The sequence below is a fragment of the Manis pentadactyla genome, chromosome 1, assembly GCF_030020395.1.
Source record: "Manis pentadactyla isolate mManPen7 chromosome 1, mManPen7.hap1, whole genome shotgun sequence".
In the NCBI taxonomy this organism is placed as follows: Eukaryota; Metazoa; Chordata; class Mammalia; order Pholidota; family Manidae; genus Manis; species Manis pentadactyla.
This window is the reverse complement of record NC_080019.1, coordinates 195895000-195913168: the sequence shown is the minus strand read 5'-3', so window position 1 is coordinate 195913168 and position 18169 is coordinate 195895000. Positions and strand designations below refer to the sequence as shown.

The 18169-nt window shown below is 51.2% G+C and overlaps 3 protein-coding genes across 3 annotated transcripts in view; 1 reads left to right on the top strand and 2 right to left on the bottom strand.

Annotated features, from left to right (window-relative positions):
* The window catches only part of TSPEAR (thrombospondin type laminin G domain and EAR repeats), a 158629-nt gene that overhangs the window by 60063 nt on the left and 80397 nt on the right, over positions 1 to 18169 (top strand). The window lies entirely within an intron of this gene.
* On the bottom strand, positions 6892 to 7727 carry LOC118925810 (keratin-associated protein 10-8-like). The gene has a single exon (XM_036912056.2). It carries the CDS (start codon positions 7725 to 7727, stop codon positions 7092 to 7094), a length of 636 nt encoding a protein of 211 aa, XP_036767951.2. The 3' UTR covers positions 6892 to 7091.
* LOC118925809 (keratin-associated protein 10-3-like) lies at positions 13118 to 14761 on the bottom strand. Its single transcript, XM_036912055.2, has one exon. It carries the CDS (start codon positions 14404 to 14406, stop codon positions 13588 to 13590), a length of 819 nt encoding a protein of 272 aa, XP_036767950.2. The 5' UTR covers positions 14407 to 14761; the 3' UTR covers positions 13118 to 13587.

Below are 18169 nucleotides of genomic sequence, written 5' to 3'. Positions count from 1 at the left end.
TTTATTTCTTCCTATAACTTCAAGTTACTGTCTAGTGCATTTTATTTCAGCCTGAATTACCATTTTTGGCAGGGCAGGTCCACTAGTGATGAATTCTTGATCTTTTATTTATCTGGAAATGTTCTAATTTCTCCTTCATTTTTTGAAGGATACTTTTGCTGAATATAAACTTGGTTGACAGTTTTTTCTTGCAGCACTTTAAATATGTCATTCCACTGCTTTCTGTCCTCACAGTTTCTGATGAGAAATCTAGTCTCTATGAGATGAGGAATTCCTCCTTGATGATAAAGTTCCTATTTATATTTTCTCTTGATGCTTTTAAGATTTCCTCTTTGTATAATTTGATTACAATGTGTCTCAGTGTGGATCTCCTTGAGTTTATTCTACTTGAAGTTCATTGACTTTCTTGGAAGTGCAGACTCATGTTTCCTCAAATTTGGGAAGATTTTGGCCATTATTTCTTCAAATATTTTTCTGCTTCTTTCTCTCCACCTTCTCTTTCCAAGCCTCCCATTAAATGTATGTTGATATGCTTGATGGTGTGTGCCCACAGGTCTCTTAAGCTCTGTTCACTCATCTCTGTTCTTTTTTTCTATCAGCTGTTCATACTGAGGAATTCCAATTGACCTGTCTTCATATTCACTGAGTCTTTCTTCTGCCTGCTCAAATGTGCTACTGAGCCCTTACAGTGATGTTTCCTTTTAGTTATTGTGTTTGGTTTAAGAACTCCAGAATTTGTATTTGGTTCTTTTTTATATTTCTGTGTCTTTATTGATATTTTCTATTTGGTGGACATCATTCCTTTGGTCTCTATTCGCTCTTTGCCAATGGTTTCCTTTAGCTCATAGAGTATACTGAGAGAGTAGATTTAAAAGCTTTGTCTAGTAAATTCAATCCCTGGGCTTCCTCAGGGACATTCTCTACTAATTTCTTTTTTCCTATGAATAGGTCATACCTCCTTTTTACATTACATGCCTCAAAATTTTTGTTGAAAACTGGACATTTTGATTACAATGTGATGGTTCTGGAAATCAGGTTCCCCTCCTTCTGTATAGTTTGCTGTTGTTGCTTACTGTAGCTTGTTGTTTTTCTGTTCAGTGACTCTTCTGAGCTATTTTCATAATGTCACTGTCCCATTAGCTCAGTGGTCAGGTAGTGACTTGATGGAGTTCCTTAAACACCAGAGCTGAGAAAATATTTTTTTCCGGCTTTGTAGCTGGGCTCTGTGTGTGTGTCGGGGCATGCCTGCAGCCCTCGGCTGAGCGGTTTACTGCTGCACCTCCACCTTTGCTTCCTGCTTGTCATGGCCCTACGTGCAGCCACAGATGAGTGCCTTGGGTCTGCTCATGTCCTTTCTGAGCACATGTCCCCTCATTGGTACACTGGGCACTTCTAGACTCCCAGGAGTCTGTGGAAACTCTGAAAGCTCTGTTTCTCCAAACCTCATTCCCCAATTTTTATCATAGGCTTTTTGTGGTGTCTTCATTTGACATAACTAATATCATTTCCCCAGAAGCAGAGACTGGTTCATTGGACAAACATTCTCCCGAATTGCTTCCCTGCCTTGGGAGAGTCCTGAGCCAGGAGAAATGCAGGCAAGCCTTGTGTGTGAGTCCAAGGAGCCGCCCACGGGTCAGAGCAGACAACCACACTCTTTTTAGGGCAAGGTCTGCTCTGCCCCTCCAGTTGCCAGGAACCCTCACTGGGAGCACAGGCTGCTGCTGAGCTGGGCACACAGGGTGCAGCAAGGGTTTGCTCAAGTGCAGAGCTCCTGTGCCAGGCGGCAGCTGCCCCTTCATGATGAAGCCTCCCTGTGGCTGCTATAAACCTTTGGCCATTCTCCACAGTTTAGATGTGGTTGATTCTGATGGCTTTGCCTTCTCTTCAGTGTTTCTCTGGGAGGTGGACCCTTTAAGTTCCCTGGTCCCTGTCTTTTCTGACACCCTTCTTAGAAGACACAATGTTGAAAAGTCCAGTTGAGGGCATTTATCAGTATTTCTCAGAATTTGAAGTCAGCAAACACTTCAACCTGGCAATCCGACATCTAGGAGTTTAGGCCCCATGAGAATGTACACTCATGCACACAGTCAGTGGCATGAACCCTCACAGTGGTGTTGGTACTAATCAAAACTAGAGACTTTAAATGCCCATCTCTCTGGTTCTGCACAAGCAGTAATGGTGTGTCCACACCCTGGGGTGTGTGTAGGCAAAGAAGCCACAAGGAGCTGTCTTTCCCTATCGAATTGGCAAGGATATAAAATGCAGGCCTCCATGCTCTCATTAGCAGCACATTGCGGAGCCTCTTGTGGGCAGCCTGTGGTTTCCACCCACTGTGGGTGCCCCGTGCCCCACAGTCTTACCCCTCAGTCCGCTCCCAGCCTGATGCAGTATCTGGCTGTACCAGCACACGTGTGTTCGCACACCGCCCTGGGCTTTCTCCAGCCCTGCCTTCTGAGATCATCTCTTCCCCCCGCTCTCCCTCAGCCCAGCCAGCAGGCAGGAGCTACGAGGCTGCGTCTTGTTCTCTGCCTTCTGCATCCCAGCAGTAGGCCTGGCACAGGAGCATGGGCATCCCAGCATCTGTGTGTGAGCTCAGGATGCCAACGGTCCTGAGATGACTGTCGGTTGCCAAAGTCGGTCCCCCACACCACACCCCCACCCAGCACAACTGGGGCGGTGCTGTCCTCTGGGTCACCCTGCACCTGGGCTGTGCTTCTGCCCACAGGGGCTGAGGGCTTTGTTCTGAGCCCAGATGGTGCCCACAGGCCTTGCCCAAGAGCAAAGCTTCTGAGGTCTCACAGGACCTGGGATGGTGGCCGGACAACAGACAGATGGCATGAGGTAGACATGGGCTTCCAGGTGCCATGGGCAGGGGTCCCAAGCCCCCCAAAACAGCAATATAAAGAGGACTCGAGGGCCCAGGCATCACTGCATCGCCTCCCACCACCCAGTGTATGCAGGCGACACAGAGGGCCAATGAGGGGAGCGGCTTTTATTGGTGTTCAGAGGCTGAGAATGACACTGCTTATTGCAGGACCAGCCCCTCAGGAGGGATGTGACCTGAAGCAGGGACGCACCGTGGGCAGCCATCAGGGCACCCATGGGTTAAGGTCAGGTCTGGAGGAGCCCTGTGAGCATCTCAGACCCCCAGGCCTGGGCAGAGTTGGGGGCAGAGAGGCTAGTCTTTCCGCTGTGGCTGAGCTGTAACTGGGTGGGGTGGGCCCAGGAGGCTGGGAGGCCGGGGCTTCCAGAGGCTGCGGGGAGGAGGAGCTGGTTCAGTGACGTGTTCTGTCAGCAGCGACAGGGCGGCACTGCAGGGACACGCAGGGGACTGGGTGGCAGCAAGACAGGGGAGGGGAGCTGGCAGTGCAGGATGGGGGACTGGGTATGGGGGCTGCCCCAGAGCAGACGGGCACACAGCACACAGGCTTGCAGCAGGCCTGCTGGCATGGGGAGGAGGTGCAGCAGGAGGGCTGGCAGCTAGACAGCTGGCAGCAGGAGGGTGTGCACGAGCCGGTGGAGGCTGACTGGCAGGGGCTGCACCCGCAGCTCATGGGGGTGCAGACGAGGCTCAGGCAGGGGGCTGGGGGGCAGCAGCTGGACTGGCAGCAGCTGGGAGTGCAGCAGGGGGGCTCGCAGCAGCTCTCGGGGCAGTCGTCCCCCTGCCAGGAGGGGTCAGTGCAGGAGCCCCAGGACCCAGGCAGACAGACCCAGTGGCTGTAGCTCAGGCCTGGAGTAGACAGACAGGGTGAAGGCAGCCATGGTGAGTGGTGGGCTGGAGGAGGGTGTGTGTGCATGAGTGTGTGAGTGTGAGTGTGAGGTGCCTGGGCTGCGGCTTTTGTGCCCTCCATGGCCTGTCCCAGCAGCAGGCTCCCCTGTCACCTCAGGGCAGGTCCTGAGGAGCGTGAGGCAGTGTGTCTTCTGGGATGCTGGTCTTCCCCAGGACCCAGTACTGCCTGGGGGCTGTAGTGATCCGGCCGGCTGTCTGACCTGGGTCTGTGGGCTGCTCTGGTGAGCTGGACAGGCGTGGTCACCATGCTGCATGGTGCCACTCCCTGTGTGCCCTCGCTGCCAACCCCTCCCATCCCTGTGCATGAGCTCCTCCATCACAGGAGGGAGCTGGGCCCGGGGCTCTGGTCAGAGCAGGCCTGGGCTCCAGCACTGGCCCTGGGAACAGGGCCAGAGGGGTCCCAATGCCCCGAGGTGGAGGAACACCAAGTCCAGAAGGTGCCTTGGGAAGAGGGAGGGAGGGGCTAGAACAGGGCAGAATGGCTGGGCCCTGGGAGGGCAGAGGGCAGCCCCTGGCAGGGTGGGCTTGCATTGCTAAACCCAGTCCGGAGCTGCCACTGTCATACTGTCTGTCCCTCTCCTGGCCCCACCTGGCTGAGCCCTGCCTGCCCTCCCTGTGGACACGGGTGTTTCCGGTGTGATCAGCATGTTGGCATCTGCTGGGGGCACGTGGCTCTGCTGCTCAAGCACACGGCGGCCAGTGGCGTTTGGTACCCACAGGTGATCCCTTGGGGACCAGGACTCACAGGGCACCTACAGCAGCATTGTGGGATGCAGGGGAAGAGGGGATGCATGCCAGGTGCTCACTGTTGTGTGTGTGGGCAACTTTCCTGAGGTTTGAAAATTTTCAAGGGAAATAGTTGGGGGATTTTTAAAAGACTTTTACTGTGGAATTAGTGATGTCTGATTAATCTGGTGGCAGATCCCAAGTTAAATCCACAGCAAAAGTTTTTTTTAAAACATCCCCCAACTGTCTGTTTCTTCACACAAACTATTGAGGTGCACATCCCCAGACGAGAGACTCGCTTTGCGCCTCAGACCCTAGAGGAAGCATGTTTCCCCCAGCAGCTGGCTGCCGGGGGTGTGACGCTCTGTGCAGTCTGCACGTGTGCCCGCGTCCCTCAGACGCACTCACTCCCACTGTAAAGTACTGTCGGCTTATTCACTCTTGCTGCTGGATATTCAGATCATGTCTAATTTTTCACGGTAACAAACAATGCAGCTTATACACAAATGCAGGCGATTCTCCAGAACTGCCAGGCCGGGAGACAGGAGAACGTCCTGCTGGCTAAGGCACTGCCCGATTCCTCCAAGAGGGACTGAGCCCACTTGCACTGCCCGCCCTGTGAGCCACAGACCCCACTCTCTGCACCTGCCCACAGTGCTGCCATCCGACTGTCCTGACCGGGGCAATAGGTGGGATGGCACCCGCTGCGGTTCTCACCAGCACGGGTCGATTTCTGGCAGAGCTGAATGCCTTTCAAGGCCGCCCAGCTGAGGTCATTGCATGTCAGTAGGTAGTCATGCCCATTTGCTACTGGGGCTTTCACCTTCTTCTCTGATTTATATATTTCCTGCCAAATATCTCCCCCACACTTTGGTTTGCCTTTCGTGCCTTCTGTGTGTTGTCCTGTGTTCGTGAGAAGTCACTTTAGCATCTGTGCCATCCTAGGTACCCATACTGTTTGAGGGCTGCTCTCCATGTCTTCTCGAAGAAGCCTGTATGGACCCCCTCTAAATGCCTTGGTGAATGGGATCTACTGTGTGCCCACAGTCCCAGGGCAGAGGGACAGGAGTACTGTTTCCAGAGTCCCAAGCACAGCCCGGACGGGAGCCCGCACTGGGGCCACCACCAGCCCTGGAGGTAGTCGCCCCTGTGTGGTCGCCTCATGTCGCCCAGTGCTCTGGAAAGCTGTGGGGTCAGTGCAGGCAGGCCGGCCTGGCCCTGGCACGGCTCCCTGTCCTCCAGCCGGCCCTGGTTGGTAGGTGTTCTGCTGGGGGCCAGGAAGGGGGTAGAGCCAGCATGGACTCCCACACCAGGAGTGCCGGGAGGGCCGGGCTTGTGCCCCTCAGCAGGCAAGATCACCACAGTGGAGCACATAAGTTTATTAGCTCCCCAGCAAGGGGTCTACACGGCTCTGTGGGTGCAGGAGGGAAGCACACAGGGGGTCAGTGAAGACAGAAACGTGACGCGTCCTCATACCAGGCCTGGGGAAGATGGGGGACAGCCTGGAAAATCACAGGTCACTTGTGTGAACCACTCAGGACCAGCTTCCTGGGTGGGGCTAGTGGGCGTGGAAGGGACACTCCCGGCCCCACCCCAGGTGACTGTCCCAGAGTACTTCCTCCCCTGTCGGCAGGTGCCGTCACCCAGTGCCAGCGTCGCCCCGAAGTCAGTGGGCTGCTGCCCGTGGCTGTTGCTACATCCAGACCTGCCAGGTGTCCTCAGGTCACACGGTCCCTGCATCCATGACTCCTTGTCCCTCAAGCTTCCAGACGAATCTGGACCTTCAGGGGGGTCCTTGGGCAGCACATGGGACCCTGTGGGCCCTGCCACCCCCCTGAATATCTTATTTCCACACCTGGTCGTTCCCCCTGTGAGCTGGGAGCAGCTCCTCCCTCCCTCATCATGTTTCTGCACATTGGCAGAACCCACAGGGGCTCCCCAAGGGGTCCCCGGGGCCCCCAGAGGCTGTGCTGTGTGGAGCCCCCGGCCCTGCTTCTTGGCAGGTGACTCTGGGTACAGTTTTCCCAAATGGGACAGTGGCAGGAAAGGGCCCAGGGCTGAGAGAGCCCCCAGACCACAGCAAGGCTCAGGCAACCAGGCTTGGGGAAGCCCGGGAACAGTGGCCTCTCTGAGTGACAGTTGGGGTCCACCCGGGGGCCCTGCCCCGAGCAGTTAGCCGTGCCCTGTGGGAGCCCCCAGCCTTGGTCCTAGAAATACTCATGGCCAGAGGAGACAATGTCTGGCCAAAACCCTGAGACCCCCCGTCCCCAAGAGTGTCCAAGGAAAGGAGGCGGTGAGGTGAGGCAGTGGGTTTACTGGGGAACCGAGGCTGGAAGTGGAGGCCCAGGGACCCGAGGAGCAGAGACATGGGGAGGGAAGGACAGGTGACCCAGAGGTGGCGGAGGTGCCTCCTGGGAGGCAGGGGTCAGAGGTCAGGTCAGGATGGTGGACACTGTGGGTGACCCCGTCCTGAGGCAGGCAGCCGCCTAACACAGGTCAGGACCAGACTGAGGGGAGGCTCGGAGGGCCAGTCCCAGGGTGGGCCTGAGCCCGGCTGGCCTGGGGATTGGGTGGGTCAGCAGCAGGCAGGGCGGGCGCACGTGGGGCGGCAGAGTAGGGACATGCAGGAGGCTGGGCGGCAGCAGCTGGGCTGGCAGGGGGAGGCGGGGGCACAGTAGGCGGGCCTGCACATGGGGCAGCATGTGATTGACACGCAGGAAGAGGGTCTGCAGCAGGACGGGGGGCAGGGGGTGGACTGGTAGCACAGGGGCGCTGGGCAGGGGGCCGCCCCAGAGCAGACAGGCACACAGCACACAAGGTTGCAACACATGGACTTACAGCAGACAGGCACGCAGCAGGCCTGCTGGCACGGGGAGGAGGTACAGCAGGAGGGCTGGCAGCTAGACAGCTGGCAGCAGGAGGGTGTGCACGGGCTGGTGCAGGCTGATTGGCAGGGGCTGCACCCGCAGCAGCTCACGGGGATGCAGACGAGGGTCAGGCAAGGGGCCGGGGCGCAGCAGCTGGACTGGCAGCAGCTGGGGGCACAGCAGGGGGTCTCGCAGCTGCTCTCCTGGCATCTGTCCACTTGCCAGGAGGGGCTGGTGCAAGCACTGGGTGAGCAGGCCCGGCTGCCACAGCTCCGGTTGCTGGAGGAGACGGACAGGGTAGATGCAGTAATAACGCAAGTCCTGGGGCAGCAGGTGTTGGCCATGTTGGAGGTTTGTGCTGCCAGGTGAGTGGCTGGGAGTGTGAGTGTTGGGGGTGAGTGGGGTGCTCTGGGTGTCAGGGCTTTTATACCCCTCTCTGGGGTGCAGTGCCTTCCCTTTCCTTGTTATTACTCAGAGTGTTTCCTGACAACTCTCATTAGTCTATTTGCTATGAGATGTTTGTAACGCTGTCCCCAAGACTTTTGAGTGTGTCTGGTATTAGCTGGTTAGGTGTGTCTGAAAGCAAATGCTGAGATTCGTTGTCTGTTGGTTGAATGGCTCATGAGTTAGATATGTTTGTAAAACGCTTGGATCCTCTTTCCATTTTTGCAGTGTCTTTGTTGTAAATTCTGGCCTCAGCAGATATTCCACACGTGTCCCAGACCTCCTTCATTTGGCTTGGAGAGTGCCCCCCTCTCCTGTTCCATGTGCAGACTCAGACGGGACCCTGTGATCTCTGCCATCCCCTTAATATCTTGTTTCCGTGCCTGGCCGTTCACCCTGTGAGCTGGGAGCAGCTCCTCCCGCCTCCCTCTACAGCCCTTCTGTGTGCACACCGCTCCCAGTGTCCATCCCAGATGCCATATTAGTTCCCCCGTTTATCTCACAATTACCAAATAATGTGCATATTCTGTTATTTCTTGAGTTTTGGGTTTTAAAGGTGAGCTGGTTTTCTGATATGGAGGAAAGCACTCGCTTGTTATCCATCAGCCCCATAAAAAGTTCCTCTCATCCCAGCTTTGGCAGGCAGTAATACCCCAATATTTGGTTAAATTTGTGTCAGAATCTGTATTATTTTAATCAAGGGAGTATTGCTGATAGCCAGGTCTGTGTGATGGAACCAGATTTAATTTTCTTACTTCTGCATATTTTGTTTTTGCTAGTGTTTTTCCTTTCTTAGAGTTAACAATTGCTTCCTGTGTTTGCTTATTGTTTCTGTGTGTCTATCATTAAACTGTGGCCAAACTCTCTGATTTGTTCATCCACAAGCTCCACTCACTCAAAAGGTTCAAACATAGCATGCAATTCATCAGCTTTATTCATTTTTTGGAAACATCTCTCCCAGAGTCCTTTTTATTTGTGGGCTGATACCTGTTGTCTCTTCCCCCAGCTGGATGCACAGGCCCCTTCTAGGGATCTCGCTTCACCATTATCTTCAGGTTTTCCTTTATCTTTCTCCTATCATGGATGTCTTATTTCCTGAATGCTGTGTCTTTTTTTCATCTGGGTTTTTGCCCTTGTTTTGTTGGAGCACACCCTCTAGTAGTTTTCTGAAAATGGGTGCATGGGAGATAAATTTTTGAGCATAGCATAACTAAAAATGACTTTGTTCTGCCCTTATGCTTGACTGATAGTTTAGCTGGGTATAGCCTTCTGCGTTAGAAGTTTTCCCTTAGGAAGTGTCACTGAAGATGTAGAATGTCTTCAGAATTCTAGGTATTCCCACATGCTCTTTCTCAGTCAACCCTCCTCTCCAAGGAGCCTTCACCACTCCACCTTCTCTCCCCGTTTAGTTTCACCTGTTCCATCTACTCTTTTGCATATGGCTCTTTTTGCTCAACGAAGCATGGTGTGTGATAAGCACCTGTGTTGCTGCCTGCATCAGCAGTTCATTCTTTGTTTGCAGTGCTGTAAATCATTGCACCAAACCATGCTACACATTATTTATCCATCCTCTTTCCCAGTGATGGAAATTTGGATGATTTCCAGGTTTCTAATATTAATAATGCTGCTATAAAAATCCTTGGATGTTCTGCTTTTGATGGATATATTTACGAATTTCTCTTCAGTGTACACATGGAGGTGGAATGGCTGGTCTTAGATAGGCATACATCAGTTTAGCATATATTATCTGACAACTTTCTAAAGAAATTTACATTCCCACTAGTCAATTTTATGAATTTCAGTCACTCTATATCCTGTATAACATGAGGATTATCACTCTTTTCAAATTTTATCCATTTTGGAAAGTATCTAGGAATACCACATCATTGCATTAATTTGCATTTCCTGATGAGGAAAGCTGGTGATTGAACATTTGGATATCTTTCCTTGCTTTTAAAAAAATAGGGTTATTTGTACTTCTTATGACTTACATAAATTTAGTATATATTCTAAGTATGAGTTATTTGTTGTATATATGCAGTGGTGTGCTGGTAACTGTTTAATAACTGGCTCTCTATAAAACAAAAACAGAAAAGCCCTGACTTGTTGCATTTACTGATTTCCATGGTGTAAATTCTCCTACCATAGCTACCAATATGAAGTTGCTGGTGTGCATGATTAGCTCTCGCGGGATGGCACAAGTGAGCTTCCGCATGCCTCTGGATGTGAGCATGACACAAGTGCATCCACGTCTGGGCTTGTTTTTCTCATCCTCTTGATGGTGTCCTTTTTAAAAAGTCAACCTAACTGAGGTATGATTTATGTACTGTAAAATCCACCCATTTCAACTTTGCATTTATTGAGCTTTGGTAATGGATACACCTGTGTGATCACTATCATAAGCAAGATATAGAACCTTTCCATCACTCCCCAAATTTCCAATGTGTTGTTTACAGTGAATCACACCCCCTCCCCACCCTGGGCCCAGGAAACCACAGGTGTCCTTCTGGTCTAGGTTAGATCTGCCTTTTCTAGAGTTTTCCATAAACGGCATTACATATTATGAACTCTTTGGTGTGACTTCTTCCTCCCAGTATATTGAGATATATAAATGTGTGTGGGGTCTCAGCATGGGGTTGCATTATCAGTGGTTAGCTTCTTTTTGTGCTGAGTAGTATTCCATTGTGGGGTTATGTCACACTTTGTTTATCCATTCAGCTGTTGATGTGGCCAGTTTGAAAAAAAAAGCTCTGAACGTTTGTGGACAGTTGTTTGTGTGGACGTGTGTTTTCCCTCCTGTTGGGTAAATAGCCAGGAGTGGAATGCTTGGGCCACATGAGAGGTGTATGTTTAATGTTTAAAAAACAGCCAAACTGTTTTCAGAGTGAGTGTGCCATGTTATATTCCCACTGGCAGTCGTGTGAGCATTCGGTCCCACGTCCTTGTTGACGCGCGGTGGAACCTTTAACTCGAGGCACCCTCATGGCCGTGCTGTGTGTGTGCGTGGTGTCCTCGGGTGAATACAAGATTTTAGTGTTAATGACATCCAATTTATTGATTCTTTTCTTTATGTTTAATGTTTTTAATGCCTTAGTTCCAAAGTCTCTGCCTACCACAGCCATCATGAGACATCCCACTGCATATTCTTCTAGATCCCCATTGTTTTACTTTTCACGCTTAGCTCTGTGACCCACCTGCAATTAATTTTGTGTTTGGTGTGAGCTAGAGGTCAAAGTGTTTTTCCCATACAGATAGGCAGCTGCCCAGTAGCATACCCGCCCAGGCAGCAGTGGTCCCTAACCGTGAGTCCCCGGCAGTGGGGGGGGCTGCTCCTCGTCTGTGTTTGTACCAACACCCGGACCTCATAAGCACTGCAACACACACTGTTTGCCCATCTTTGCAGTTTCTTCTGTGGTCACTAACTTATTCATGTGTTTTTTTTTTTACCTTTCCTGCATTGATGTCAGTGATATTTTCCTAGAAAGTGATCCCCCTCACCTGTAAATTTTGATTGTGTTGACTTCATGATACACATTTTTCTCATAATTTAAAATTTTCTCCATCTTCATTCATGTGCCTGTTTTCATATTTAATGTTTCTTACCTCTTTTAGATTTGCCAACATTAAAATTCTTTCATAGGTCTTCAGAAAGGATGTTTGGTTTTAATGGTTCTATTATTTCTTTATTTTAAATACATTAATTTTATTAATTTATTTATTTTACTTCCTTTTGGGAAGTTTTTTTAACTTTCTAAATTGAAATCTTATTTATTTTCAATCTTGTTTATTTGCTACTGTATGACTTTAAGGGTTTAATTTATTCCCTGCACACTGCTTTACCCAAACCCTACACATTCTGAGGTATAGTACCTCCTTCATTTATTTCCTAAGAGCCTTTTATTGACTTTCTGTTTTCACCTCAGCTTGAGCAAGTGCCTTTGCATTTTACCAAAGAAACTTTCTTTTTATTGTTATAAGCTTATCTTAGTGAATCTGGCTCAGGAATGTGGTCCACGTGACATCTTTTTACCTTTCTGGATAGTATTTTTATTATGAAATACTATAGAAAGTACAAAATATAATGTAATAAACATGCATATATCTTTGAATCAACATGAACAAATCTGAGCATTCTGCACTATTTGCAATAGCAGGCCCCCGAAGCCCCCTGCCCTCCCTCCCGCTCTGCCCTCGGGGCACCCACTGTTCTGAGGCTGTCCCACATGTGCTTCTGTAGGTTTAACAAAGATGTTTGTAGCCATGAAGACACAATATTGCTTTGTGTTTCTGACTTTTAAATGTGCATTATTCTCTATGTATCAATATGTACCTTGATCTTGAAATCTCAGTGTTGATTCTGAGATTCATCTGTATTGACGTTTCCCTGATTCAGTCGTTTAGCCACCGTGTGCTCCTCCTTTCTGGGCACCCACTGTGGTTTAAAGATCCCATCTCCTGCGGAAGGGCATTTACCCTGTTTTTAAGGTCAGACCTTGCCCAGGAGAGCCCTCCCTGGGTGTAGGGTTTGCTCAGGCTCTGCTTTTCTGGATGTTATCAACAGCACAGAGCAAATCTTTTTTCTACACTCCAGGCTGTGCTTGTTACCAGGCAGGTATTTTTACCAATCTGATGGTGGCGGGGTCCCCAGGAGCACCCTAATTTCAATGATCCAGTAGAACCCCCAGGACTCAGCACGCAGAGCAAAACTGGCCCCGGACAGGCATGGTGGGGAGGCCAGGGCGCCCGACCCAGAGCCCCTCCCTGTGCAGGACACACTCGGCTCCCCAGGGGGCTGAGACAAGGGGGTGTCGGCTGGCGTCTCCCAGGGACTTACAGAGATCAGCGTCTGAGTGACTGGGGGCCGGGTAGCTGGGCCCCTCTGCCTGGCCCCAAACTCCCAACGCCAGAGGGAGAGCTGCCATGGGCACGAGCCAGGTGCTTGTACAGGCTGGGCCCAGGAGCCCTCCTCCCATGGGGGCCCTCCCACAGTCCCCGTGCCCCGACACCACCGGGTCCTGGCCTTGCGAGCAGGCCTGAGAATGGCGTCCCAGGCCCTCTGACCCCTTTCTGCACCCGACCTGTGGGGTTCATGCTTCTGGAGTGGGAGGGCTGGAGACCCTCTGGGGTCAGGGGTGTCACCCCTGAACAGGGGCCCCTCCCCAGGGCAGGCATAGCTGTCAGGTCATATCCTTTGTGTCCTTGGAAGTCAGCCATCCCTTGCACATACATATGCCCAGGGTCCTGGGGTTTCCGGGATCTCCTCTGAAGGGGCAGAGATGTGGTGATCCTGGGGAATTACCCTGGGCCAGCCTCATGTTGGAGAATATCAGGCCCGAGTCTTTGTTGTAAACAATAGAACTGCATTTAGGTACTTTCCTCAGGAAAGGAATTTATTGGAAGGGACTGACAGCCCCCAGGGGCCACACCAGGGTCCGGGGCAACAGCCAGGAGCAGCCGCGAGTACATCATCTCCTCCCCTCCGCGTAAGCCCCAAAGGCCTGCAAAGTCCAGCTGGCATGACTACGTCACTGCCGACCCAGGCTGGGGAGCAGGGCGCACTGATCTGGGGAGTCACTGCTTGAGGAAATAGATGAGCCATTCGAGGAGGAGAATGCGCAGTGGGTGAACAGGAGACCCCAAACGTCCACTGCAGGGGCCCGAGAGTGGGGCGCTTGAGATGTCTTGGCTCTTAGTGAGGAGCCCAGGGGGTGCAGATGGCAGTGAGCTCCTAAGCTTTGGTGGGGCCTGTAAGAAGATTACTCAGCAGCAGGACTTCTGGGCCGGGGCGGGGCCACAGCAGGTGGGGCGGGCGCACGTGGGGCGGCAGAGCAGGGACACGCAGGAGGCTGGGCAGCAGCAGCTGGGCTGGCAGGGGGAGGCGGGGGCATAGCATGTGGGCCTGCACACGGGGTGGCAGATGAGGGACACGCAGGAGGAGGGTCTGCAGCAGGACGGGGGGCAGGGGGTGGGCTGGTAGCACAGGGGAGCTGGGCAGGGGGCAGCCCCAGAGCAGATGGGCACACAGCACACGGGCTTGCAGCAGACGGGCTTGCAGCACACAGGCACACAGCAGGCCTGCTGGCACGGGGATGAGGTGCAGCAGGAGGGCTGGCAGCTAGACAGTTGGCAGCAGGAGGGTGTGCACGAGCTGGTGCAGGCTGACTGGCAGGGGCTGCACCCGCCGCTCATGGGGGTGCAGACGAGGGTCAGGCAGGGGGCCGGGGTACAGCAGCTGGACTGGCAGCAGCTGGGGATGCAGCAGGGGGGCTCGCAGCAGCTCTCGGGGCAGTCATCCCCCTGCCAGGAGGGGCCGGTGCAGGAGCCCCAGGACCCGGGCAGGCAGACCCAGCTGCCATAGCTCAGGTCACTGGAGCACACGGACAGGGTGGAGGCGGCCATGCTGGGCGGTGGGCTGGAGGAGGTGGTGTGACTGTGTGTGTGAGTGTGAGTGTGTGTGAGTGAGGTGCCTGGAGTGCCAGCTTTTATACCCCTCTTGGCTTGTGTTGTCCCAACTGCAGGCTCCCATGCTGCAGGCTCCCTTCCTGCTTGGTGTTTGGAGCCCAGAGAACTCTCATTCATGGTTGTTTTGTTCCGAGGTGTTCAGCTATAAAACTCCTGTTGTATTTTGGTGTCTGTTGATGCATCATAAGCTCTCTGGCCCAGAACATAATGTTGAAGTAGAAAGAGGGTGTCTGCAGTGGCATGTCCTGGGTCTGAGTTGGCTGCAGGAAGCAGCCATTGATCCTATTCCTAACTGCACTTCTGCCAGCCCTGGGCCTGGTCCTGTGCACACCTGGGGCTCAGCTTGTCAGGGTGCCATGGCTCCAGAGTGCCTGGTTGGAGAAGTGCAGCTCAGGGGCAGGTAAGGCCAGAGCTTTTCTGACTGTGACCCCCCAGTCCTCCCTCTGGTGTAGGGAGCCCCCTGGGGGCACTAGGGCAGGTGCATGCAGGCAGAGGTGGGCCAGCGTGGCAGCGAGCGCTACCTCCCATTTCCCCGTACGGAGTGTTCACACTCTGTCTTCTGCCTGATCCCTTGGTGAGGCTGCAGGACCCACATCTGTGCAAACGCTTCTACTCCCATTTGCATTTAGCCCCAACACCGCAAATTGTGAGCTTAACCAGAGCCATCGTATCAGAGCCTCCACAGGAAAAATAATGATTGCTTTAGAATTTCTTGTTAATTTTTTTGTTAAAATTACCTTGGGTCACCCCAGCCAGACACTTGAAAGTCATTCAAGCCTCTCCCTTCCTTCTGCAAATAATGTCCAGTGGCCACCAAGTCCTCTGGTTCTCTCTGCTATGCATGTTTCAAATCCTCTCCATCCTTTTACTTCCCAAGCATGAATTTATTCCCCATGCAGCAAATCCTCTCACATGCTGGAAACGGCACCAGGCCTGAGAACGAAGAGACAAGCAAGGCGCAGCCTGGAGCTGTGGTTCCCTGCAGCCCAGGAGAGACAGGCTCTTGGGATCCTGAGATGTTAGTGATGAATGGGCGCAGCCCAGCGCACACGGGGCCCAGGGAGTGGGTGCGCTCTGAGGGGGCTTTCTGGCCCATGGAGTGTCCCTATCAAGTCAGTGGGCTCAAGTCATCACCCTTCCTGGCTATTCTATGTCTGATAGTGGTTCTCACCCTGTGCCTCTCGACTCTTGGGAAATTTATGGAAGGCAAGAAAAGGGTTCTAGGAATTAAATTACACTGTGGGCTTAGCTGCCATCCTTTATATTTTGAGTTATAAATATGATATAGATTTGAGCCTGGCCTCCTGTGCTCAGCTCCTGGCCCTTCCAGAAGTATAGGAACTTGTGGTATAGGCTGGAAGTACATTAGAAAGAGAAAGAGAAAGAGAGAGAGAGATCTCTCTTTATGACAAGGCAGCTTGTGCCAGACATACATTCCTGCTGAGAATAACTTGAAAAGCTGCATAAAATGCAAAAACGTCTGTTTAAAGCTTTTGGAGGCTGCTGCTGACACTAAGAATTGACGGACAAACATCACTGGAGGGAGGGAACTTCAGTGAGGTGGCTTTCTCCAAATGGCTTTTCCCTTAAGTACAACTGGTGAACTTGACGTGGGGTGTGAGGGGGAGACACTGGGCAGCAAGAACACTGCAACTAAGATGTAGAGGAGCCAGGCAGGGCTCCTGGACATCTTATGGGGTTGGAGAACATTACATGGGGATTTGTGTGACTGCAGTGGCAGCGAGGACACCAGGAGACCAGACCCCAGACAGATAGGAGGCTCCAAGAAGAGCTCAAGGACTAAAGAGTGACCCCTCAAGGCATTTGTCACATTTTTATGACATGCAAGCCAGCAGAAAGTCACATAGGGATTTTTCAATCTCATTACCAAGGAGACCTATGCGGAGTGAAGAGTAGCCAAGGAGCAGCTCTCAACTGGGGACCTGGGAAAGCCACATCCTAGGAATGGGGAAAACCAGACATAGTCCAGAGCCTGCAGAGGCTGCCTCCCAACCCTGTATCAGTTAGTCTTCTGCTTCTACTCGGACTGTTGGACAGAGGGAGAGGTGAACGTCTTTGGAAGAAGAGAAATGCATCCAGAACTGCTAGAATTTTTCATACATGATGCATACATTCAGCCAAGAATTATAGTCATGCCAAGAAATAGGGCCAAGAGACAAAATAGACAATAGAAACAAACCCAGAGATGACCCAGAGTTGGAGTTATCAGACAGATTTTTAAAATAATTGTGATGGATATGCTCAAGGGAATAGATATAATGATGGAGAGTTTTATCATAAAACTGAAATATATAAAAAGAAACAAGTGGAAATTCTAGACTGACAAAATGTAACAATGGTTATGAACTGAGAGATGGATTTAATAGCAGACTGGATGGCAGAGAGGGACTCGTGACCTGGAAGCTCTGAAGCACCTGGGATACAGCTGGAGATTAAATCAGAGGGAAAATAATTGAACAAATGTGGTAGAACATGGTGAAAAAAACTTCACTTTTTTTTTTTTGTCACTGGAGTCCCATATGGGGGGAAAGAAAGAGAATGGGAGAATGTTTGAAGAGATAATAAGAAAGAATTTTCTAAACCGAGAACCAAGCTACAGATTCAAGAAGTATTATAAACCTTAAGGGAATAAATACCAATGAAACCACACCCCAGTTTGTCATAATGAAACCAATGCAATTTGAAGATAAAGACAAATTGTTGAACACAATCAGGAAAAAGAAACATTAACTTCAAAGTTGTAGCAGTGAGATGTAGAGTAGATTTTCCAACAGAAATGATGAGAGCAAGGAGGTAAAGAGATGGCATCTCTAAGCTGCTGGAATAAAATGACTACAAACATGGAATTCTAGCCCAGCAAGACCACCACTCACAGGTGAAGAGAAGCAAAACATCTCCAGATGAACAAAAAGCCATGGACACAGGTTGGGCAGCAAGTGAGCAGGTTAGTGCTGCCAGCTGCCGCAGGCTGTAGATGCTTGCACAACTCTGAAGGCCAGTTTGCTGTTAAAAGTTAAAACTTCATACTCTTAAGCCTGAATCATTAGGCATTTATCCCACAGGTGTTCCTGAATAGCATGATGGCACAAGCTTGTTCAATAATCTGAGACACAGACCGTGTGAGATAGATGCTGGGTGGCCCCACCCTTCGAGTGTGTTCAGGAGCCAGGACATGCTTACAGGCTCAAAGAATACAGCAACAATGAGGGGATTTGTGTGATGACCTTACGTAAGATCCTACCTCTGATTTTGGGAGGAGACCCTCTCCCCTACTAGCTCTGAAGGGGTCACCTGCCCTGTGTGAGGTGCCCATGGAGAGGGCCATGTGGCAAGGAAATAGGGTGGTCTGCAGTTGACAGCCAGCAAGAAATTGAGGCACTCAGTTGGACCACCTGACAAGAAAGATGTGAGCCTGTAAGTGCATCTTTCCCCAGTGGAGCCTTCAGGTGAGACCCTGTGATCCAGCCCCACAGGGAACCTGGTTCAGCTACACCTGGACTCCTGACCCACAATACATGCACATTGTTTTAAGCTGCTAAGCTTGTGGTAATTTGTTACCCAGCAAAAGAAATGAACACATGGGACAAGGTGGAATACTATGCAGCTGTAAACAAGAGAGTAGCATGGAAAAGGAGCTCCACATTATATTAAGTTTAAAGAAAACATAATGGGCAAAATACATACAATTATATTTTAAAAATTTATGCACAAAAGAAATATATATATGTATGTATGTTTGTGCATATATATATATAGAGAGAGAGAATAGATGATAGATGGAAGGTAGATGAGCCAATTTCATTATTCACAGATTCCGTATGTGAATTCACTTTATTTGCAACCCCCAAGTCAACGTTTG